This window comes from Ochotona curzoniae, unplaced genomic scaffold (assembly GCF_017591425.1).
Source record: "Ochotona curzoniae isolate NIBS_2020 unplaced genomic scaffold, NIBS_Ocur_1.0 contig_48, whole genome shotgun sequence".
Classification (NCBI taxonomy): Eukaryota; Metazoa; Chordata; class Mammalia; order Lagomorpha; family Ochotonidae; genus Ochotona; species Ochotona curzoniae.
Genome location: NW_024466391.1, coordinates 1,455,993 through 1,479,284, shown reverse-complemented (window position 1 = coordinate 1,479,284; position 23,292 = coordinate 1,455,993). Strand labels below are relative to the sequence as shown.

Genomic DNA, 23,292 nt, shown 5'->3' with positions numbered 1-23,292 from the left:
AAAATGTCTTTTCAACATAACACTGAACAACAGCCTCACATGTCCCCTGTGAGGGCCCGGAGTGGGCAGCCTCACATGTCCCCTGTGAGGGCCCGGAGTGGGCAGCCTCACATGCACTCACTCGTCCATACACTGTAAAACAAGGTTGGAAGGCAGGCAGCAGTGTCCTGGTCGAGTCGTTTGGTCGTAGCTGACCCCAGTACTTCCCTGTGTCGTCTGGTTCCTCCTCGTGGTTAATGTGGCCAGGACTGCACCTGTGTGTGACTGAGCTCCTCTCACAGACACAGCAGAGAGTCTTGAGCTGAAACTTCAGGAAAGTTCCCTGATGAGTGTTGGTATCAAAAATTAAACACAAATTCTTCTCAGAAGAAAATCTTTATGGCCTGTGGAATCTAGTTTAAAAAAATTTTAAGTTAGACTTTCTAAAGTTTAAATTGCCAAAAATTTCCACACATTTACTGTTATTAAAACTGCTCAGAAATCCAATATATAAAGCAAGTTCTTTGATAAATTAAAAACACAAATTAGTTGACAGCAATTAAAGTTATAAGGAATGCATTTTGCCAGTTGGTAATGCTGGAACCTGTCAGGCTGCTGAGATCACCAGGCCTGAAGCAGGTGAAACGCTCACTGCCCGGGAGCCAGCCCTTGGGTGGGGTGCCTCTGCATGTGCCCGCCCACTCGAAGGTCCCTGAGCTCTGCACCTCCCAGAGCAAGCAGCTGGAGGAAGCCTGCCCTATCTATCCCCCTTAACACTGAATGCACTCAAGAGAATATGGACATTAAAATTAATACAGAGAACCGTATTTTTAAAGTGTAGAATGAGGATTTTCTAATTCTGATATTCAGGTGTGGGGTTCACTGTTTAAAATAACCATGACCTTGTTAAGAACTTGTTTTTAGCGATGTGGGCATGGACTAAATTGGCATTGCCATGTAGAATAAGTAGGAAATGTTTCATTCCTTTAAAACGAACAGTACAAATAATTGTTTTACGGGGAGATTATTTCCTGTACTACTGACATAAACATTTGCTTCCTGTCCTTATAACCCCCTGTCTTCCTACATGCCAGGAGTAAGACGGAATTCTGTAGTACCAGCTTTGTTTCGTCACCACAGCGCACTGATAGTGTCATTCTTTGACACAGAAATGGCTGCTAGAGATGGGCAACTGACTTAACACGGTACCAAGGCAGGATTTCCCTCTCTGGGACTTGAGCAATGCTGGACAGTGAGAGGGGAGACACTGTCTGCTGAGGGTGAAAGGCCATGGCTTCCGTCATCCCGTTCAATTCAAAAGTCACCACTCCTGGCCATGGAAAGCAGGACAGTGCTGGAGGAGAGAAGAGAAGCCTCCTCCCAACTTCACCATCAGTAAGACCCAGTGTCTTCCTTGAGTTTGGTGATACAGAATGTATTCAACTTGAGCACGGGAGAGTTAGCCAGTATATTCCCTATCTCCTGAGAGAGAATTAGCTCTTAAAAGATGGTTATCAGGCCTGGCACAGTAGCCTAGTAGTTAAAGTCCTCACCTTGAACGTGCCTGGATCCCATATTGGCACCAGTTCTAATCCTGGCAGCCCTGTTTCTCATCCAGCTCCCTGCCTGGGGAAGCAGTTGAGGACAGCCCAAAGCCCTGGGACACTGAAGCCACACGGGAGACCTGGAAGAAGCTCCTGGCTCCTGGTTTCGGATTGGCTCAGCTCCAGCCATTGCTGCTGCTTGTGGAGTGAATCATCAGATCAAAGATCTGTGTCTCCTCCTCTCTGTATATCTGCCTTTCCAACAAAAATAAAAAATGAATGAAAGCTGCTTATCCTCAGGCCCTGCACAATAGCCTAGTGCTCCATCATTGCCTTGCATGTGCTGTTGGGGAGTGAGCCAGCGGACGAAGGTCTGTCCCTCTACAAATCTGCCTTTCAATAAAAAGCTGGTTCTACTCAGTCAGTGCCCAGCATCTACTATGGTGTCTGGCACACGGGCGGTACACACATGCTGAGAACTCCACTTGGAGAAATCATAGCTTGTTAAGGACTAAGTACAAACTTACACACAGAAGTGAGAAGGTAGAGTGGTCCATAAAGAGGAGTTCTGGATATTGGAGACATCCAAGGGCAGTACATATATACAGAATTACCTCCACTGCTTTGAGGCTTTCTAAACAAAGGTAATTGCAAAGGCAGTTTTGATTTCTGGAGGAGGAGACCCAGAGGCCTAGCATCCTCTAACCCACTCCCCAAATGGCTGCAACAGCCGAAACTGAGCTGATCTGAAGCTGGAAGCCACGAACTCTCGGGTCTTCCACATGGGAACAGGGTCTCAGGGACTTGGGCCATCCTAAGCTGCTTTCCCGGGTTGGAAGTGGAGCAGCCCGGACATGAGCTGACTAGTGCCCATTCGGCATGCCAGTTGTAATGCTCCCTGAGCTGGCCATACCCCGTGTCACTGTCTAGGTTCAAGTCCCAGCTTGCTCCAGCTTCCTGGCAGCGTGGGGGTTGGGAGACACCTGTGACAGCTCAGTGGACAGAGCCCCTGGCCCGCCCTCAGCTGACTGTGGCATTTGGCTAGTTGACCAACAACTGGGAAATCTGACTTTGAAATACAAGCCAGCAAAAGAAGGTAACAACTCGTATAACACTGATCCCGTGCACGGGCTGCTCCCTGCAAACCCTGTCAACCATGGGGGTAGCAGTTCCACCTGTTCTAGACACAGCACCCAGCCTAGCTCAGCTGGCAGCATAGGTCTTTGCATTGTGTCTGTGTTTTAAAAGTAAGCCTGAAATTACAGAAGTCCAACCTTGTCAGGTGCTTGCTTGATGCATGTACCTCCATCTCATTGCTTTTGTATTCATTTAATTCTTTTCGAATTGCTGCCTGAAATTTACAAAACATTTAGAGGTTAATAGGAAATTAGTATCATGTTGTACAGATTTATTCCTAATACTTGCGCTAATTTCATTATATAAATTTTTCAACATTTACTCCGTCTTTATTTTTACAGTTTGTTTTATAGTTCATCGTACCAAACCAGTATATAAAAAGTTTGTTTCCCCAGTTTTGGTGTTTGGCCAGATGACTCTGTCCCTTGCAGGTTGTTAACCATCAGCCCTGGCTCTAGTCATTGGATACCAGCAGCACTCCCAGTTTTGACACCCAAAAGTGTCACTAGACATGGTCGATGTCACCAGCGAAGAACTGGCCTGAGAGTCTCCGCTCTCCTTTTGATAGGCACACGTAGTCAGAGCATGGGCGCGCTGTAGCTGCTGGGTCCTGCTGCGTATGACACAAACTCCCTGGCCCCTCCAGACTGCCGTGTACCTTGTCCGCCGCCGACAGTCGGGTCCAGGGCTTGTCCGCCCTCCTGTCGTAGTCCTGCGCTTTGGCTACTTCCACATAATCGCTGAATCGGATCAGGATCTTTCTGTCTCTCAGCTCATCAACGGTGGGCCTCTGATTAAGCTAAAAGACAACATAAGCTTTCTGAAGTACTGTAAACAGTAGTGCATCACATGAACCAACATCCTGAAACTGAAGTGTAACTAGAGCACACAGCCTCTGGTTTCCAGGCTTGCATGAGATGGCCTTTAAACACAACACCCAGAGACTCACCCCGGCCGTGCAGTGCACAGGCTTCGGGAATGGTGGATGAACTGCATCAGAGGAATTATCAGGTAGGCATTTTTAAATTGAATCCCTAAAACCTTTAACCCTAACTATTATTATGGATATGTCAAACTCAGAAAGGATATTCTGATAAATTTAGTGGGACAAAATTTCATTGTCATTGACCTTGGTGGGAGAGCGCCAGATGGTCAGCGTTTTCTCAGAGTGCTCCCCCTCCTGGCAATCATACATTTGAACTATTGGAAGCCGAGCTAACAAACCTTTGACTATAGTTTCATTCAGTCAGAAGGCTTGTACGATAAAGTGACCAAAAGCCAAGGGTCTAAGAAGTGACATACACCCAAGTGTGCGTCTCTTAGGGTTTAATAAAATTCCCAGTCAGCACCCGGCTTTCACTTAGAGATTAATGGAAATACTTCGCGTTCTGCTCTTCCAACTTGCTACTCTATTGTGGAATGCCGGGCTCACACCCAGCGTTGTGAAGAGCTGAGTCACTGTCTTCACAAACACTCCACGCTGTGTCGTCCGAGAAGTCACCGCAACAGCATATTTCCCCTACGGAAAATAAGTTGTGATACCTTTCTCGTCAATCTTTGCTTTATTTCTCTTCTTTCTTCCTGTTCCGTCTGATCATTCCTTTCTAAGAAAGAAAAGAAAGATTGGTTGAGACGTGGGAAATGTGCTTAAGATCTCCGCGTTTCAGGGATGGGGTCCAGCACAGTTTGTTTTCTGCCTTCCCAGTCCTGCTCAAAAGATGGAGGCCGCTCTGAGTACAGCGCCGCCGGCCTGGGCCTCCTCTGCCTCTCTGCGTGTTAAAACAGCCACACTTTGCTGGGGGTCCTGCAGCCAGCAGCTGTTCACGTAGATGTGTCCGCTTTTTCTCCATTCTACCAGGATATCTTTATGTTTACACCCAGGAGCACAGATGGTAGGCAAAAATAGATGTAGACTGCATTGATGTAGGCCTGCATCTTAATATAAATGCAAACGTACTTTAAAAGTCTATGCAAAATGGAATTTTGGTGGCCAGAATTACAAGGGTTCATCAAAAGCAAGATGTCTTTGATGAAAATGCATGTATGTCAAGCCTGCTGGGGAGTAAGACAAACTTCATTCCATTTTGCACAAACCCTTTGAAGCCCACTTGCAGTGCCGTCAGAGTTGGTGTTTAATAGTTGAGAATTTCCTGGAATCAGCCAACCGAAGAGTGGGAACACAGTGCTTGCCTGGAACACGCCTTCTCTCGGCGTGTATTCAATGAAAGCATAGCCGTGAACCCAGCCGATCCCAGTGCTAAAGCAGGAATGTCTTCACCCAGCAGCTCCTTCCATCCCCTGGCTCACTCCCCAAATGCCGGCGACAGCGGAGCTGGACCGGAGCAGGAATCCAGGCCATCTCTCTCTCGGGTAGCAGGGACACGGCATGCGAGCCACATTCCCAGGACGATCTGTTGTCGAACCTGGGCATTCGGTAATGGGCCGACGGGAACACCCACCTAGACAGCGCCTTTTAAAGGAACCCAGTCCTTCCCCGAAATTGGCTTTCCTCTGTGAGTTGTAACTATTAACATTCAAGCTGTGTTCACACCTACACTGGGAGGCTAAAAATAGATCAGAGTGCTGAGATGTAGTGTAAAATGTATGGCTTGCTCTGCGACACAAGATAATGGCTGGCCTATTTCTGGTGCTCTCTGTTGCTAAATAAAGCCTCAGTCCCTCACCTGAGCAAGGCTCCCTTCCCAGGAAAGATCTCTCAGCCGTCAACTCTCCTAGAACCTGCCAGGTCTGGAAAGGGCGTCCTGCTGCTTGCAGCTAGCATAATTTCACATTAGCTGCTTTCACTTACAAGATACACTGCAGCCGTTCACGTGTTCACGAGACTACCTATATGCATGTATTCCTCAGTAATTTTTACAGTGCTTTACAACAACTCAGCCTGTTTTACTTGATTATCCAAGTGAAGCCATATTTGTAAGCCACAGTCAGGTGAACACTTAGAGACACACCGACAAACTATTGCATGTGCAGCCAGCCATACAGGATTTAAATCATGACACGGAATTCTTCAGCTTTCTTAAAACTAGGCCAGGAACAAATCTGAATTGCAATATACATGTTGAAAAAGTAAGTAAAACTAAAGCAGATCTATTGTTCCTTTACTCATGGAGAACACCACCAGGGTCTTTAGCAGTGGGAATGCTGACGGAGTGCTGCCCAGCCCTGTGCTCCGTGAGCCGCCTCCCCGACGCCTGAGCCTGGGGCTTCAGGACATCCGGGAGTGACAGGTCTGTGGGTCTCCTGCTTGCAGATCCAGAAAACCCCTAATTCTTCAAAGAGCTGTTTTAGTCGGGATCTTTATGTCCATAGTTCTGAAAACAGCTCTGCCCCCGGGCAGGTCCTCTGTGGGTATCCAGAAGCTTCCCGCTGTCCGAGCATGATGCAGAAAAGGGGTGATGGAGGTCCTGCACCCACCTGCCATCACCCCTGTGTGAAAAAGCCATCCAACCTTCACAAAACAGGCACAGTGCCAACCTCCCGAAGTGGCTGTCACGATTTAGAGGATACAGATGCCAGGCACTAAGGATGATGCCTGCTCACAACTGGGCCTCACAGAGGACTCTGGTTCGTAAAGGGGCTTCCATGACTCGGCTCCTCTCCCCATGAATATACCGCCAGGCTGAATCAAATCCAGAACTGTTACTCAGACACCTCATGGGAGAACAGACCTCGTACAGTGTCCCTCAGTGGCCTGTGAAGATGCTCTGTGCCAGGCCACACACGGTTACCCTAGTCCCATGCCCACAGAGCAAAAATGAAAGGAAGCAAGCCCAAGCAGATGCCCAGCACAAAGCTCGGCGTGTGGTCCTCAGCTCACTGATGGCAGCAGAGGGGCTGTGGTAAGACTGCTAGGGCTGGTGCACACGTAGTCCAGCTCCCATCTGCGTGGTCCCAGTGGTCCACTTGGGCTCCACTGCTCCAGTCACCAAGCACTGCTTAAGTTTTAAGCCTTCACGTATGTTTCCAAACAAGAACGCAGTTGGAAGCACATGTTGGAGGGAGGGCCTGGATGCCCCTAGCTGGAGGAGGACAGGCTGTGAGGACAGCCTGACTGCTTCATCGCTGGAGCCACAGGACCCCCTGGCAGTGGTGAGCAATGGGCAGCTCAGATGGCAACACTCCCTAAACTTGCCATGCCTGCCTCAGGTCTGGACGACTGCTCTTGAGGGTATCGCTAACTCAGAAGCCTTACAAAGGAGTGTAATTTTTAAAAACTCAAATATTCCAAAAAGGTTTTGTTTAAATCCTGATGCTGGCTCCTTCAGATCAACTGGAGAAATGACCAGATCTTCAGTTTTGAAACAACGGAAAGAGTTGTTAGCTGTAGAGCCAGTCTTTCCCACCATGTACAGACAAGCAGCATTGTTCAGTTGGTAGAAGCAGTCCAGTAGCCAGAGGACAAGACTCCTGGGTCAGCTTCCTAAAAAACAGGCCGTCTTGCTACCACAACAGCTTTGGAAAAAAAAAAGTCTGCAGTGTTCACTGCCTACAGAAAAACCTTCAAAGACTTTGAGTAGAAACTGTTCAATTCTGAAATCCCCACCCGTTAAAGACCCTCCCCACAAGATCGAGGGGTCGCCCCAGAGAGTCAGTAGTCACTGATGGGAGTAGGTTCTCTGCCCCACGCAGGTGCTGTCTGGACCCAGTGCCCGGTCTGGCGTGTAACAGCATCCCTGTTGGGGACATCTCAAGGCCAGGGGGTCCCAGGACCTCAGTTCTGAGCCACAGGACAGTTTGCCATGGTCCCCAGGCTCCTGGGAGCTGCTGCCCTTCTCCTGTCCTCAGCGGGGCTCAGAACCTACAGTTACCACAATCCTCCATCCCAAGCTGCTGAAACCCTGCTTGCAATCCAAGGAGGAAAAGCCGCATCACTGCCTTGGGACCTGCAAAGACGGATTAGTAACCCCCCAAATTTAATCATCTCCATGTTTGCCAGATGGCTTTTCATTTTAAAAGAGAACATTTCTGGTCGTTACCAACTCACTTTCCCCAGCCTGATCCTGCTTAGAATTCACCCAGGATGGGTGTCCCCAGCCCATAGGGCAGGGCTGGCAGCCCGGAGCCCCGCCCCAGCCTCTGCACACGCCAGGGAAACCCACGGCAGCAATCACCAGCGACTCACGTTTCAGGATATTTCTTCTCTCCAGTTCCTCCACAGCAGGTCTTTGGCTCAGCCGTCTGCGGAAAAACACTAGGATTACATTTTGCACCATAGTGGCAGCCTGCAAACTGCACCCAGGGTATGTGAGGGTGACAGGTGGCTGTCTGGCTCCCTGAAGGTTGGCTCCCAAGAACGGGAGCAAAAAAGTGCCCCTTGGTGGCCACCAAGTCCGACTCCTGGTCGGGAGCGGAAGCTGCTCAGTCACAGAGCCATGCCAGGGTAGTCCTTGCTGCCACTTGGGGTGTGCACATCTTCGCTTTTCATGCCCGTTGTCCGAAGCTTCCTAGGTCTGGGCGGTTCCCGCCGCCCTGGTAGTTAAACAGTGCAGAGACCCATCCTGGAAATCCTCCCCCTGCCCATTCGCTCCGACGTGGGGCCAGCGCTGCCAGGCTTCGGGCTTCTGATTGCAGAGATGCCCAGAGAGCTGCCAACCCCTCGCCGCCGCCTCACTGCACTGGCACGACCGCGCCGGCTCCTTCCTGCTCCAGGCGCGCTCTCCGAGCCTCTGCCCGCCCAGCGCGGGGCGGGTCCCGGCCTCCGCCAGTCACCAGCGCGCAGCCGGGGAATCTCCTGCCTGCTCACCCGCTCACGCTGCCGGGACTGCGCCAGCCACACCCGCATGGCCAGCCTCCCGCAGCCCAGAGCCAGCCCTGCGGAGGGGGTGCCTTCTCCAGGGGCTCTGACTGGGGGCGGGGAGGGGTGGAGATGGAGATGGGGGCTGGGGCACGCATCTCAAAAAGGAAGTTTAGAAATAAACAAAAACAGCCGAAAAACCAAGTCTGCCGCCAGAAGTATAATTAGTCAACATTAATGCCAAGCTTGCGATTGTTTTTTCAACTGAAATAATGGTTCTTGAGTCCGAGTCAGCGGCCTGCCCTACTGTGAGTCGGCAGCGCCCCCAGGGAGGGGCCAAAGCAGGTGGCCCCCGCCTCTGCTGCTCCTAATCCAGGCCCCAGCACAAAGCTCAGGGTGTCCTGTGGCTTGGCACCGCACCCCATCGCACCCCTCCCCACACAGACACCCGTTTCTTGCTTGGCTTGGGATGGTGGGATGGTGTCTGTCTTCTAGCTCTGTGGATGGCTGTCTCCTGATGATGTGGAGTTGCGGAAGACGTGGACCTGGCAAGGACTCCAGGGTGAGGGGCTCCCCCGTGTTCCGCCCCCCCCCACTCCACCAGGTGAAGCCCAGCTTCAATGCCATCCGTTCCATCACTGTGAGCGACTCCAGAGGACCTACAGCATGCCAGCACCTCTCCCAGTCCCCAGGACCCCAGGGCTGAAGCTGGGAGCTTTCCCCGCTTCTGGGATAGGAGTGGGGGACACTTTGACATCATTCGCCAGCCAACGTTGTCAGCTAAAAAAAAAAATCAAACTCCCCAAGATTTACTGATTATTGAATGACACCTATGACAGCCATGATGGGTCCACATCACATGATTTTGGGGGTCTGACATTCCCCACACCAGGTGGAGGGACCTGCAAACAAGCAATGAAGAAAGGAGAACTTTTAACAAGCAAAAGCTCGAACACAGTGGGCAAGGACAGGAATTAGCAGGTGCAGACAGGGAAGGGGCCAGGCCAGAGGCGACCTCACTAACAGTGGCTGTGATACGGGGAGAGCAGGAGTGACCAGGGCAGACTCCCTGGAAGAAGGCAGCTTTGACACAGATATGCAGAATCCACACACAGGAGCCGTGTGTGCGGGGATCTTACAGAAGGCGTGAAATGAAAGAAGTTAGCAAGCCCAAGTTGTTCCAAGAAGTGCTGGTAATAGGAGTGGCACAGACAGAGACAGGTCTAAACTCAGGGCCTCAAAAGATGGGATGCTCGGCTGCTACTGGGCACACAGCCTGCCACAGGCAGAGGGGAGCACTCTGTGCCAGGGTCTCTGCCTGTGTCCACCTCTGTCTCAGCCTGCTCACAAACCAGCTCAAGCCCCAAGGCTGAGTCCACGGGAGGAGGTGCCAGGGAGGGTTGTGAGAAGCAAATGGCATCATGCACCTGGAGTCTTTCTCGTGTCTGCCCAGAACACTGTCATAGGAGATGCCAGTCTGTGGGGAGCAGTGTGTCCTCACTCAGCTTCTGCAGCACATGCTTCGTGCTGCCATGCTGCCCTTTGGTACCTGTTAGCACCTGTTCAGGAAGAACATCCGGCAGGTGACATACACCGGGGCTGGATCGCCTCTTCTGCCACGAGCCAGTGCTCGACCCCCAAGAACGTCCTCCTGCCACTCCCCTGTCCGCACCCTACAGACCCTGCCAGGTGGCAGCTCAGGGTCTGGACAGTGGCTGCATGGGTCGATCCCCCATCCCTTCACCACCTGGCAGCACCAAGACAGACCGAAGTGCACCAGGGCACCTGGCCCAGACTGTTCCCAGCCCCAGCTGATCCCTTCTGGGGTGTGCGCAATGAGATGCTGCATGGCCCAGAGTGTGGCTAAGGGCAGGCGCCGTGCTGCAGAGGCCCCTCCTGTTCCTTTCGCTGTGGTCACTCACGTCAACCAACATCTGCACACAGACCTTTAGAGCAGCAACAGGCTGCACCGGCATTTAGTGTGTAACAACCAGGAGGAAAAGCTGTGCTGAAGTGCCCGACGGTCACCCCCTCCGAGCTGGGCACACCGAGTGCCCGACTGTCAGCCCCTCCGAGCTGGGCACACGAGGCACAGTGCCTCTCCAGAGTCTCTAAGAATCAGAGACATAAGAACAGCAAAGCCTTCCAGGCCAGGAACAGGTGGAGCCCATGTCCCCACTCTGGCTCAGGATCTCAGAGCAGGAAAGGCGGCCCTGAGCTCGGGGGCTGCAGACCCCAGACGGCAGTCCTTTGATGGGGTGAAGCTTGGATGGGAACCTGCATCCGTGCCCACTCAGCGGCTACCTGTGCCTGAATGAGCATGGATGGTGTGGACCTGAGGCCATCGGCTTGAACAAATGCCTTGGCCTCTGGCCACAGGGTCTGGAGAGAAGAGACCAGAACCCAGAGACCTCACAGACGGGCATGAAGTGCCAGGTAGGATCTGCCTCTGTGGCACACAGCAGCGAGGGCTTTATCAGCTCCGCGACAGCCTTGCCAGGGCTCTCGGAGGAACCCAGGGGAACCCAGGAAGGCTGTGCGTGAGGAGTCACCAGGGAGGCCTGGGTGTGTCCTCTAAGCCCTAGGGATCCCCCAGTTCCCCGCCCGTCCTCTGCAGCTGCTCCTCTCGCCTGATTCACAAACGGCGCTGCCAGCAACACCGGGGCTGTCGGAGCTGGGGAAGCCGCGGTTTATTTCTGTCTCTCCCCACAGAGAAAGCCCCAGTGTGGTGCAGATTACAGAGCCGCGTGGGTGTGGGAGCGACACCAAGAAAAGCAAGAAATGTTTGGGACCTGGAAGAGTATCGCCTGTCTCTGGCTGTCCCTGCTGCCGCCAGGGTGGGAGGCACAGAGGCCAGGGTGGCAGGGGACCTGCAAGTGGACGAGCTCAGCTAGCATGTGTGGCCCCAGGCTGGGAGCCACTGCAGGCAGCCCTACCAGCAGCCAAGCAGGTGACCCCAGGGCCCTCCTGGCCCCTCTGCCTCTGTGCCTGTCAGCCTGGCCCGCACTGCACACACACTGGCAGGGACATAGTAGGGGAGCAGATAAAGCACAGAGCACCCAAGTGCCCAGGGACAGTGCCCGTGTGGGAAGAGAGCTGGAAGCCATGGCACCATACCCAGCCCAGGCCTTAGGTCTGGGGCAGCTGGTCACCTTCCCATCCCCACTAGTGCGGGGTGTGGAACCCCCTGATGGGGGGCAGGATGGACGCCCTCCACAGCCAGGGCCTCCCATTCCTGCAGAGAATGCCGTCCCCACCCCCGACAGCAGGGCTGGGAGCGACAGACAGGAGGCTGGCACGCAAACGGGCAGGATTGCTGTTCTTACTGTTATTACTATTGGAATTGATATTGCATCCCTGGCATGCCTCCACCAACGCAGCCACGGGTTCCATGGGACCTCCCTGCAGGTCTGGGCACCCAGGATGGACTCCCCTAGGAGATGCTCTCACCCCCACAGACCCACCGCATGAGTCCCTCACACTCCCCTACCAACCCTCACACCCTCCCCCATCAGACCCTCACAGCTATAAATTTTAAGCAATAAAAAGACCATGCAGTGCACGGGGCGGCCCACACTGATCCCCAGATCTCCCTACTTTGTTCAGCAGTTTTCAGCACTGCAAGGTACCCACAGTCAGACACACTGGCCAAAGACGGGGCTCCCCCACAGATCAGCTGCATCCTGGGTGTGCCCCACAAAGCTGCCCTTTGCTGTAGGGGTCGATGTGGAGGAACCTTCTAGATCAGGATTCCAGTGCTGACAGCATAGGCTGTGCCCAGCCTAGGAGTTAGAGGGTCGAGGCCAGCATCCAGGGCTTTGGGAATGGTGACATCACCTCCTGCCCCCACAAGGGGGCTGCGGGACAATGCCACCAGGGGCTGGCACGAGGTGCTTGTCAGGGAAGACATGGCCCGGGCACTGCTCCCAGAGCCCGGGGCCTGCACGCCCGCCCAGGAGGCATCGTGGGACAGCTCTTTGCATGGGTGCCCAACTGGTCTGTGCTGCTGTAGGGTCCACATGGGGTGAGCGGCTGTGCAAAGTCCCCAGGGGCATATTTCAAGTTAACCTGCAGCCTGCGAACCCCAATTCTGGAACTCACTCTTGCCCTAACCAGCCTGGACAAGAATCTGAATCCTCAGGACCCTCATCCCCACAGGCACGCCAGCCAGCAGCCTTTACACCCACCCTCGAGCTGAGAAGATGGAGGCCCAGCCAAGCTAAGCTCCCCAGGTCACAGAGCCGAAGAGGGGCACCGGGGGACACAATCCCCAGATGAGGCACGCACGAGCCTGCACGCTGCCTGGCCTCTTCTCTTCTTCAGGACTGTGATGTCAATGATGAGATGAGCTCAGCCTGCTGGAAAACAAAACCCTCCAACCAAGGTCCACACAAAGCAGGGAACAAAAGCAAGCAGCAGGCTGCGATGCCACTCGCCGACGCCGGCCCTCAGATCCTGTGTGCTTCCGAGCCACCCACCTGCGGAAGTGGCCCACTTTCCTGCAGCCCTGGGAGTGGAGTCTGCTGGGGGTCAGAGGCAGTCCGGGTGCTTCTTGCTGTGCCCTGAGCCAGCCCTGAACTACCCAGGCTAGGCAGAGGAAGCCCAGAGTGGGGGGTGTGGTTGAGGTCCCCTGTGGGAGCTAAAGCAACTTCAACTTCTACGTACAGGAAATCCTGTGCACAGCCAGTCTTGGGTTCCCTGACAAACACCGGGGCTCCCTCCTGGAGATGGGAGCCCTCAGAAGCTCACCTGCAGTTCAGCAGGATGCCCGGGCCAGGTGGTTGGGCCCTGGCAGAGCAGGGTCAGGAGGAAGGAGGTTCCATCTGGGCAGGTGAGAGACAGGCAATCAGGATAGGGCCCAGCAAGCTGAGGGGGCAGAGCTGTTGATGTCTGGGGTTTGTCCCCATTCTTGGCATCACCCTGAGCCAGCCAAGGGCTCACCAGGAAGGTGCTGGCAGCTGGCCCACCATCCTGAGCTGCCCTTTTGCCACTGGCCCCACCTCCTAGCACATGCTCAGCTTCTCTAACGCAGCGGCTGGCCCTGGCCATACCTGCCATCCACCCAGATTCTCCGAGCAACCTGCAGGCCCCTCTTGCCCCCAGTGACTGCCAACACCCAGGAACCCTCAAGCCCACTGGACCCCCAGCCCACAGTCCGTCACAGAGGTTGTAGCAGCCTCTGAAGAGCCTCAATGCTCGCTGTACCTTCCTGCCGGGACCCGCACCGGTGGGATGACCTTCCTGAAACCTACGCCCACTCCCAGGGGAGTGCAGTCCCATCACTACTGTCCCAAGGACACCAGCCAGGCACCTCGGCATGACCCGTGAGCCATGGCCACCCCTGGCCTCCCTCCAACCTCCTTGCCAGCTTCAGGGATGGTGCCCAGTGACCCACGCACCCTGCTGGGCACGCTCCCTCTCTAGCCCAGCAAACCTCACCACCTCGACCACAAGGTGGGGAAGGGACATGGGTCCAGCAGGGACACAGTGACACAGGTCCGACACATACAGCAAAGCCTGCTGGTCAAGGTGGGGAAGGGACGTGGGTCCAGCAGGGACACTGTGACACAGGTCTGCGCTGTGAGGACTGGCAGGGCGGCTGCCAACAGAGCACACAGGCACACAGGGCCCTGGTCACTCCCCACCCTGAGAGCTGCAGCCTCAGGCACAGCCAGTTCCCCAAACAAGGGACCTTTCCAAACAAAACCAAGCACTCTAGCAAGGCATTTGCATTCCAGGAACCGCGGTCTGCGGTCAAACAGCACCAGCACCAGCACCAGCACCTACTGTGTGCTCAGCTGGACCGTGTCCCTGGGAGTGTCTGATGGATGCTGGAGTCAAGGCTGGAGAGTTTGCGTGCACGTGTGTGGGGTAAGCTGGGGGGGGAGGGGTGGCCACTTAGGGAGCGCCCCTTGGATGTGACACACCTGGCTCCCAGGGGTGCCTGGAAATCCAGGAGGGGCCACAGCCACTGAAATCGCACAGCCACCCAAGTTTGCCAAAGTCCCTGAGAATGGCGGGCCTCCCTGCTGTGCCCTGGGCTGGCCCGCTCCGCCAGCTCCATCTCTTCTAGGAAGCCCCTTGGGTTCAGGGATACGGGGTGGTGCCCCATGTCTCATACCCAGACCTGCTATGTCCAAAGCCACCCCGCTTCCCGGCCCCAGCTTTATGGAGGCTACCTACCTCCCCCAGGGCTGCAGCTCACTCCCAGGGCCGCTCACAACAGGACACAGGGGCTCATGGTTCAGGCCTGGCAAGGTCAAGTCCTTGCTATCCATGAGTCCTTCCTCTCTCAGCATGAGGGGATGGTCAACACTTTGGCCCTGGGGGATGGGGGACCTCATCTCCCATCAGTCCCAGGATCTGAGGGTCCATGGGAGGCAGCAAGAACACTTGCCCCCCATGGCTGGTCACTAGAGGCCACCTGGTCACCCCTCGACCCACCAGCCTCCCAGGATGCCTCCCAGGGCCATTCTGTCCCACCCTGATCACATCCCTTCCCTCCTCTGCCACAGAGAGATGGACAAGCATGACACCTTCCCTGGGCACGGCCAGGCCCTAAGGACCCTCCTGGAAGCAGACCTGTTGGCCCCCCGGGAGGTACAGGGACCACAGAGAACCCTCATGGGAGCAGCAAAGACAGAATGCCCATGCAAGAAGCTCCAGGGCAGCTGGGCAAGGCTGAGTGAGGGCGGGGCAGTCAGCACCCTGGGGAGACACCATGTCCCTCACGTCCCTCGTGGTGGCTGCCCCACCTCCTTGCCATCACCACTAAATCCTCAGCCCCATGGTGATGGCAGTGTGTGGTCTCTGAACCATGGGCTAAACAGCCGTCCGTAGAGGCACTGGCTGGCTGTGAGTCCCGCTGGTCAGTGTGTGAGTGTCGGGGCAGTAGAGACAGAGCCTGTCCACTGCTGCCCATGGCAGGATTCTCCAAAACGTTTTAGCACCTGTCAGCAGTTGGAAATGTACTGTTGCCCCCGACTCACCAGCCCCCAGCCCAGCAATGCGTGGACATGCAGGCATCACATGGGCACACACAGAAGGGGCTGGCCCTACAGCAAAGTGCAGAGAAGAGCTCAGTGTGGACACGGCCAGCCCCTGTCAGGGTTCTCATAGGGGCTCAATCCTGCAGCATGGCGCCATCAGCCCATGAGACCTGGTGGGCTCTCCCTAGAGCACCGCCCCAAGAGGGGGCAGCGCCGTCTTGGGGGATTCCAGCTTTTGCAGGTTGGGGTGAACCCACTTGGAGAGGAGGTAGCTACGAGCAAGCCTGAATCTGTTACTTGCACTCACTGCTCTTCCTCCCGCATGCATGCAGCCGGGACCTCACCAGACACACAGCTGTGCCGTCGGGCCCTTCCAGACACCAGTCATGAGCTGGACAAACTTCCCTCTTGACTGCTCCGCGTCAGGTCTCCTGTCACAGTGACAGAAAGGGCCAGCACGGTGCTCCTTTAGGGACGGTAAGGGAGCCGGTGGCCCTGGCGATGCAACACAGCGTGTCAGTGCCGTGACCATGGCCGTGACACTCAAGGCTCAGCTGCCAGGCTCAGGCACAGACAGGCCAGCGTAAATGTGAGAGCAGCTCCCCTTCGGGAGCTTGGCCGAGCAGAGGATGGCGAGGATGCCCACGGCAGGCTGGAGTGCTGCCCTGCCGGGAAGGTCGGAGCCAGCCTGGCTGCGGTGGACAAGGCCTGCTCTCAGGGCACCTCAGACACTGCTCCTGCAGCCCCCACCTGAGTGGACCCTGTGGACTCCCTACTGTAATTAGCTAATTCAATTATGCTGCATGTGCATTGATTAAAGGGCTGCACACAGGCTATAAAAAGAAAATGCTATTTCCATGAAAACCAAGTTGGCTGCGTGGGAGTCAGGAAAGGCAAGATGCTAAAAATAGCGCTGACATCACAGTGGGTGAGGGGGATGTGCACGTTGGGAGGGGCACGCAGCGCCAGCAGGAGGCCCCTGAGGCTACAGAGCCCCACTCCGCTGAGCCAGCCATACCAACTACCTGCACCACGTGCCCGGGCTGCTTCCACTGCAATGGGCAGCTCCTTTCTCAACGAAATGTCCTTGACCCCTCATCTCTCAGCCCACACGGGGATGGGGGGACCTCATCTCTCAGCCCACACAGGGTGGGGTTTGGAGTCCCAGCTGCTGCACCTGAAACCCAGCTCCCTGCCAACATACCTGCCAAGGCAGAGGAAGAAGGCTGGGTGCTTGCAGCCGGCCACTCACACAGAGACCCAGTGGAGTCCCCCCGGTTTGGCCTGGCCCAGCCCTGGGCACTGCAGCTACCTGAGGAGCAAACTACAAGGTGGGAGAGAGCCTGGCTCTGTCTGTCTCCCTTTCAACAAAGCAATCTCTTAAAAAGACACTTTGGTGCAAAAAGGTTTTGAGATGCAGTTTTTCCACAGATGTGCATTCCCCCCTTCCAAAATAGCCTTCTGAGTCCCTTATTCAAACCCAAAAAATTCAAGTAGTATGACCTGACATCTTCCACTGCCTGCTGCTGCTGAGGCCACTCACCTGTGCTCCCCCACCCGGGGGGCCCTGCAGGGTCCCAGGCCCCTCTGAACCCAGGCAGTGCCCCACCCCCACCCGGGAGGCCCCTACTGGGTCCCAGGCCCCTCTGAACCCAGGTAGTAGCCCACCCACGCCACGGGACACTCCTCTGGGGTCCCAGGACCCCTCTGAGCTTTGCCCAGGCAGTGCCCGACCCCTGCCAGGTCTTTCATTTTGTCTCCACCTTGGAAGCTTTTAGGGTTCAGCCCCACTGCACTCTCTTTGGCTTCCCTGTCTCAGTCTGGCAGCCCAGGGCCCCATCTGGGGGCTCCAGCCCAGTCTCTGCGGCAGGAGTCAGAGCAAGGGCTATGCCCCACACAGGGTCGGCCCCCCACAAACCAGCCAGCATGGGACGAACTGACATCAAGGCAGACCCAAAAGCTCCTCTCACATTTGTCCTTGATCCTGTGAGAGACAAGGACACTGCTTCTACAGGACTCAGACCTTGCTCTGGGCCAGCAGTGCACCTGACCCAGAAGACAGGACCCGTGTGTGCTGCCAGTGGGGAGGCCGGCACCCAGCCCAGCCCCAATCCTATACTGGCATCCTGAGCTTAGCACTTGTGCCTTTATGAAACCACTACACCTCCTAGAGAGATGGAAGCTTCCAGAAGGCAGCACTGCCCTTGCCTTGTTCCTCCCTGCACCCGTGCCCGGTATGGTCTGTGGCACGCAGACGGGAAAGAGCTCCTGTCACGGAGCTGAAGTGCCAGAGGTTGGGGTGGCAGAGGAGGAGCGGCCGGCCTGGCCCTGCTGCGGTGGAGCCCTGGGATGCAGCTCCCTCCCGCAGCCCGGGTGGAGGGCAGGAGCAGGTGCCCGCTCATGCCCAGGTGGTTCAGCCCACAGGTATCATGTGGCCCGGCAGACAAGGCCGCACTAAAACCCCTGCTACCTAACACGCTCTGTCGGCTTCCAGAACAAGGAACGGAGGGGCTCAAGTCTCCCTCGTTCCCGTATTCTATATAAGAAAGCTGAAGTCATCCCAGGCCCCACAGACACATGGAAGCTGGCTCTGGTCCCTGGCGGCCGATGAGACCACCTAGTGCCCGGTCTCCCGTGTGAACAGCGCCAAGGGGACAGAGGCGAGAGCAAGTCACTGTGGCTGGCACCAAACCCACAGGAAAACCCGCAGGCCAGACGGTGTACGCCCACAGGCCCGCACGGCTCGCAGCTAAGGCAGGCCCACTCTACCCAAAGCACAGACTCAACACTCACCCCAAGTCAGATCCACCTGCCCCGGATGCCAGACGCGGCCACTCATGTGTCCAACACCTACATGCCCCATCTCCTTCCTCATGCATTCCCTCCCACAGTGCAGTTTGCCACAAGCCCTTGTGCTCAACAACCCTGGTATGGGCCTCGCCCGCCCCCACCTCGCCCACCCCACTGCAGCAGGGGGGGTCTCTTCAGGCCACTCTTCGCGGCTGCTCGGCAGAGGCCAGGCCTGTATTCACTGGGCATAACCGACCTGTTGAGCCTTCTGCAAATAAAGTGGACACGCGGGGTCTCTGTGTGCCGGAGGGAGGCTCACTTCACCCAGTATGGCTGTGAGCAGAATAAAGGCACAGCCAGCCAGCAGGGAACTCGGGCAGGGAGGGGACCACGAGCCTCAGCCATCCCCTCTGGGCCTGGCCTCCCCAGGCTGCCCGGCTGCACCTGGACCACGGCTCCCCCGGTGGCCGTTCCTGGGCTGAGGCTGCACTGCCCTCAGGCCCAGCAGGGAGCCGGCACCCACGCTCCGGCCTCCCCGTGCCGGGCCCTGCAGGGGCCTGCTGCTGCAGCAGCACCAGTGTCCAGGGGCACACCTTCACCTGCACACCTGCACGCTACACAGACTTGAGGTCTCCGCAGTTGAGGGGTGCATACCTTGGGAGACACATGAGGGCAGTTGGGGATGCCCGCCTCAGAAGTGAGGGCATTTGAGGGTGCCCATAAGCCCAGCCCATCTCTCGTGACCCCGCACCCTCTGTAACTTAAAGTATCACCTCCTGTTACAGAAACCTTGGAGGAACCATGGCAAGGAGCAAGCCGGCTCAGCGAGACTTCGGAGGGACAGCAACAAAGTTCCTGATGCTAACAGCAACAGCCGGGCTTGCCGTGGCCAGGCCCTGCTCTGGGGACACCAGAGGCCACCCAGGCAACTTGGTGTCCCCAGGGAGGACTGCCCAGGGCCAGCACATGGCACTGGGCCTCCAGGCTAACACCTGTGTGCCAAGGGCTCGGCAGGACACTAACTGCCCCATCAACACAGACAGCACGGCGACTGGATGCCAGCTGCAGCGTGCCGCCAGGAGGTTCCTGAACGTGTCCGAAGCCGTGTCCCACAGTGACGGCACATGACATGGTTCCCTCTGCCCCTGCCCAGGGCTGAGCTCACCCAGCTTCCCTTGGCTTTGCTTGGTGTCACTGTCATTGGTGCCCAGAGCCTCTCCTTGCCCTTCGATGTGCCTGAAGTGTCCCGAAGGGCTCTGTGGACAGGACTGTCGTTCACACGGGTTTGCTTCAAACCCACGGGAGAACCAAAGCCACAGGGGCCGAGCATTCACCCCCACCAGCCCCGTGTCAGCTTCTGCCTGCCGCCCAGACAACAGCCCAGGGTGTTCCATCTCCTGCAGCGAGCACAGTCAAGCCTAAACACAGCTGAAGGCTAGAGCCCCCACTCAGCTGTCTGCACTCCACGGGGACAGAAGGCACACCTGCCTGAACACTTTGTCTTGTTCCAGGCCTTGAAACAAGGAGGGGCTGATGCCATGCTGCTGCGAGGCCGGGGAAGGGGCAGGGAAAATCCGCCTCTGGGGACGGCCTCCTGGGGACTGGCAAGTCAATGGTGCCCACAAAGATACCCCTGTTGGGGGCAGACACACTGAAAACCCCAGGCTGCAGTGGGAGAGGCTGGTTGGCGATGCCACACCCACAGCCCAGATGTGCCAGCACAGTCTGACCTTGGCTGCTACACCCCCGTCCCTGCAAGGTGACATGTGCCAGGCCACTGGCATCTGTCTTCGCTGCCCAGTCTCAACGGGTCTAGGCATCATGGCTTGTCCCAGGGATGAAGCAAGCTGTACATGTGACATGCTGAGGACGGTGTCAGAATGGCAAGCAGAAGCAGCACCAGTGTCACCCAGGAACGAGGGGATGGGGCACCGGGCACTGGGCACCGGGCACTGGCTCAGCAGCCGAGAACCAGGGAGGGTCCAGGGAGGCCCACTGAGCTGTCCCTTGTGTGGAACCGGCCTCACCCCCCAAGGCACTCAGAGGTGGCCATGTTCTCCATGATTCCAGTCTTCTGCCTCTTCCTCCTCCTGCTGAGTTCTAACCGGAGCTGCCTAGAGCATGAGGGTGAGTGTCCACATACACGGTGTTGTCCCGGCTCTCAAGTCACCTGTCCACACGTGGGGCCAGTGACGAGCTGGGAATGGATGTGACAACAGCTGGGCATGGAGCCGACTGCTCCACGTGAGCAGGCAGGGTTGAAGAATCAGCGAGTGTCCGTGCCTTCCTGGAGTCCCCATCCAGCTTGATGTCTGGTTACAGGTGCAGCTTTTTGGGGATGTCTAGAAGCTCCCCCACTCCAGCCCCACCGGGAGTCTGCTGTGCTGTGCACCACGCTGCCTCCACCCCATCTCCATCACCACCTTCTCCCTTTCTTCCCCCTCTTACGCTGCTGGAAATGTGGCTCAAGTAAATGATCCATAACTGGGGAAAAAAGAACAAAACCCTGCCCTCCAGCACCGTGCCACGCCCTCAAGGACCAGGCCACGGCCTCCAGCACCGTGCCACGCCCTCCAGCGCCATGCCATGCTCTCCCTGCCCTCCAGCACCGTGCCACGCCCTCCAGCACTGTGCCATGCTCTCCCTGCCCTCCAGCACCGTGCCACGCCCTCAAGGACCAGGCCACGGCCTCCAGCACCGTGCCACGCCCTCCAGCGCCATGCCATGCTCTCCCTGTCCTCCAGCACCATGCCACAGCCTCCAGCTCCGTGCCATGCTCTCCCTGCCCTCCAGCACCGTGCCATGCTCTCCCTGTCCTCCAGCACCATGCCACAGCCTCCAGCACCGTGCCATGCTCTCCCTGCCCTCCAGCACCGTGCCATGCCCTCTAAGTCCATGCCGTGGCCTGGGGGTAAAGTTGCTAACTGTGGTAGCAGTATTCCATACGGGCTTCAGTTCAAGTCATGCTCCATTTCTGATCTGGCTCCCTGCTGATGCACCCAGGAAAGCACGTGGTCTCTGCACCCACGTGGGAGGCCCAGAAGTTCCTGGCTTTGGGCCAGCCTAACACCTGCTGGTGCAGCCATTTGAGGAGTGAACCAGTGGACCTGCAGATAGATACATCTTAAAACTGTCCTCTGTGGGCACGACTCTGGTGGCTTCATCTGACAATAAAAGCTGACAACGATGAGAGGAAGCCAGGCTGACCCCTCCCTTCCCCAGAGCGAACCCGTGGCCAGCAGGCGACGGACAACAGCCCTCAGTGACAAAGCTAGATGACAAGATGTCGAGGGCGCTAAGACAGCCTCCACAAGAAAACAAGCCTTTGGTCTCACAAAATTTAGAAATGGATGTGAAACTGCTAGAATAGTGTGCCCCCAGAGAGCACAGGGTGGCAGGGAAACTGGTGGGGGCAGTTCTGCTGTGACATGGGCTCCTGCCCGCAAGGACCGGAGTGGGGCTGCTGATTTGTGTGTCCACAGAGCTCCCCTGGCATTCTGCTCAAGGCCCCAGCTGCCCGACCAGCTCCCCTCAGAAGCTCAGGCCCAGCATTCACGCAAGGAGTCTCGGCTGATTCCGCCATAACCACTTTGAACAACTGTGTAAATGGCAAGGAGTGCGGTGGGAGCGGCAGCCACAGGCAGACAGCACTCGCCTGGGATCCCGTGTTCACAGCAGCCTCGGCGGAAGCGACAGAACACGCTGTTCAGAGGTGCTCCTGGACTGGGTGCTTCGTTCGCACACTCAGTCCTGGTACAAAGGCCTCCCGGGGAGCGAGAATGACAGGTCTTTGCTGAGAAATCACCTGCCCAGGTCTCCCTCTCCAGGCAGAACGACAAGAACAAGCACGGGGCCACCTGTCCGACTGCCCTGAGCCCTCCCGCTATCCTACACCTCTGTGCAGGGGGCAGCCAGCCCAGGGGACAGCCAGTGCCACTGCAACAGCAGGGACTCCTGCCAGGCAAGCACCTGCTGCCAGACACGCACTGCTCAAGGACTGACCCCGAAGTTTTCCAATGGAGAAAGGGCAACCGCTGTACCTGATTCACAAAACGGGCAGTCGGCAGGGCTCACCCCCCCAGCCATGCGCTTCCCAGTCCCCGCCGGGCCGTCTCTCCTCTGGTTAATGCTGACCTCCCCATGCAGGTCCATGTGGTGGCATTCTGCACACTCCCCTGCCGGACCCTGTGTCAGAGGCGCAACCTCCTTTGCACACAATGGCAGTGGTGAGGCTGGTTGAATGACCCTGGATGAAGCCCAGCCAGAGAGACCTGCGCCTCAGGGAGACAAGTCCTGGGGCCCACACTCTCCAGAACCCTTCACCCTAGGCCAATCCTGGGGTCCCTCCTACCCCGGCTCCATTCCCTACTGCCTGCCAGGTCCCTGAGCTTCAGCAAGGCCTAGATTCCCCATGTGTACCATGGAGATGACAGCTCCTGATTCACTGGGCTTCTGTGAGACCTGAAGGCACAGCTCCTGGCCAGCGCGCATGTCGGTCCGGTCCCCGGATGGTCAGTGCTGGCACCGCAAGCCTCATGCCCTGTCCCTGGAGGTGTCACCCACAGTGCTGAAGCCACATCACCTATGGCTTCATGCAGACTCCTAGGTGCACACCTGTTCCCGTGTGGAGTGTGAGCAATCCACATGCCTATGTTTCAACAGAAGGGTCCCGGTGCTCGTGGGCCCAACCAGGTTCACAGCATATGTCAAGGGTGGGGTGGAGGGCAGCCACTTCATCCAGAAAGCCCCCAAAACGCCCGGAAGACAAAGCATCAGATCTGGAAATTGAAAAGAATACCACAGACTCTTCCCTGGGATGTGGGAGATGGCATGTTGCCATGGCAACTGAGAGCCAGCTCAGCAGGAGGTGATGGCAGGATCTTTGCAAGGAGGCAAATAAAGACAAAGGGGCTAATTAAGCCATGTTTGCAGAGAAAGCATTTGTGCCTGCCACCTCGCGGTATGGCGGGTGTTACTGGTCAGTGGCAGTTTCCTCCAGGCCTTCAGTGGGAGCTCATCGGCCTGGAACCACTACCCAGGGAGCTGGCACCTTCCAGGACGAGCCTTGCGATGCCAGGGGCCCAGTTCCTGGGTTCCA

At 56.6% G+C, this 23,292-nt stretch overlaps 1 protein-coding gene across 1 annotated transcript in view; it reads right to left on the bottom strand.

The window, feature by feature from the left end:
* Nucleotides 1-218: 218 nt before the first annotated feature.
* PHACTR3 (phosphatase and actin regulator 3) overlaps nt 219-23,292 on the bottom strand; it is a 114,594-nt gene continuing 91,520 nt past the window's right edge. Inside the window, exons 9-13 of the mRNA XM_040988236.1 lie at nt 7,804-7,859; nt 4,203-4,264; nt 3,319-3,459; nt 2,798-2,874; nt 219-392 (exon numbers count right to left, since the gene is read on the bottom strand). Coding sequence (XP_040844170.1) covers nt 377-392; nt 2,798-2,874; nt 3,319-3,459; nt 4,203-4,264; nt 7,804-7,859 — 352 coding nt within the window. The 3' untranslated portion in view covers nt 219-376. The remainder of the gene's footprint in view (nt 393-2,797; nt 2,875-3,318; nt 3,460-4,202; nt 4,265-7,803; nt 7,860-23,292) is intronic.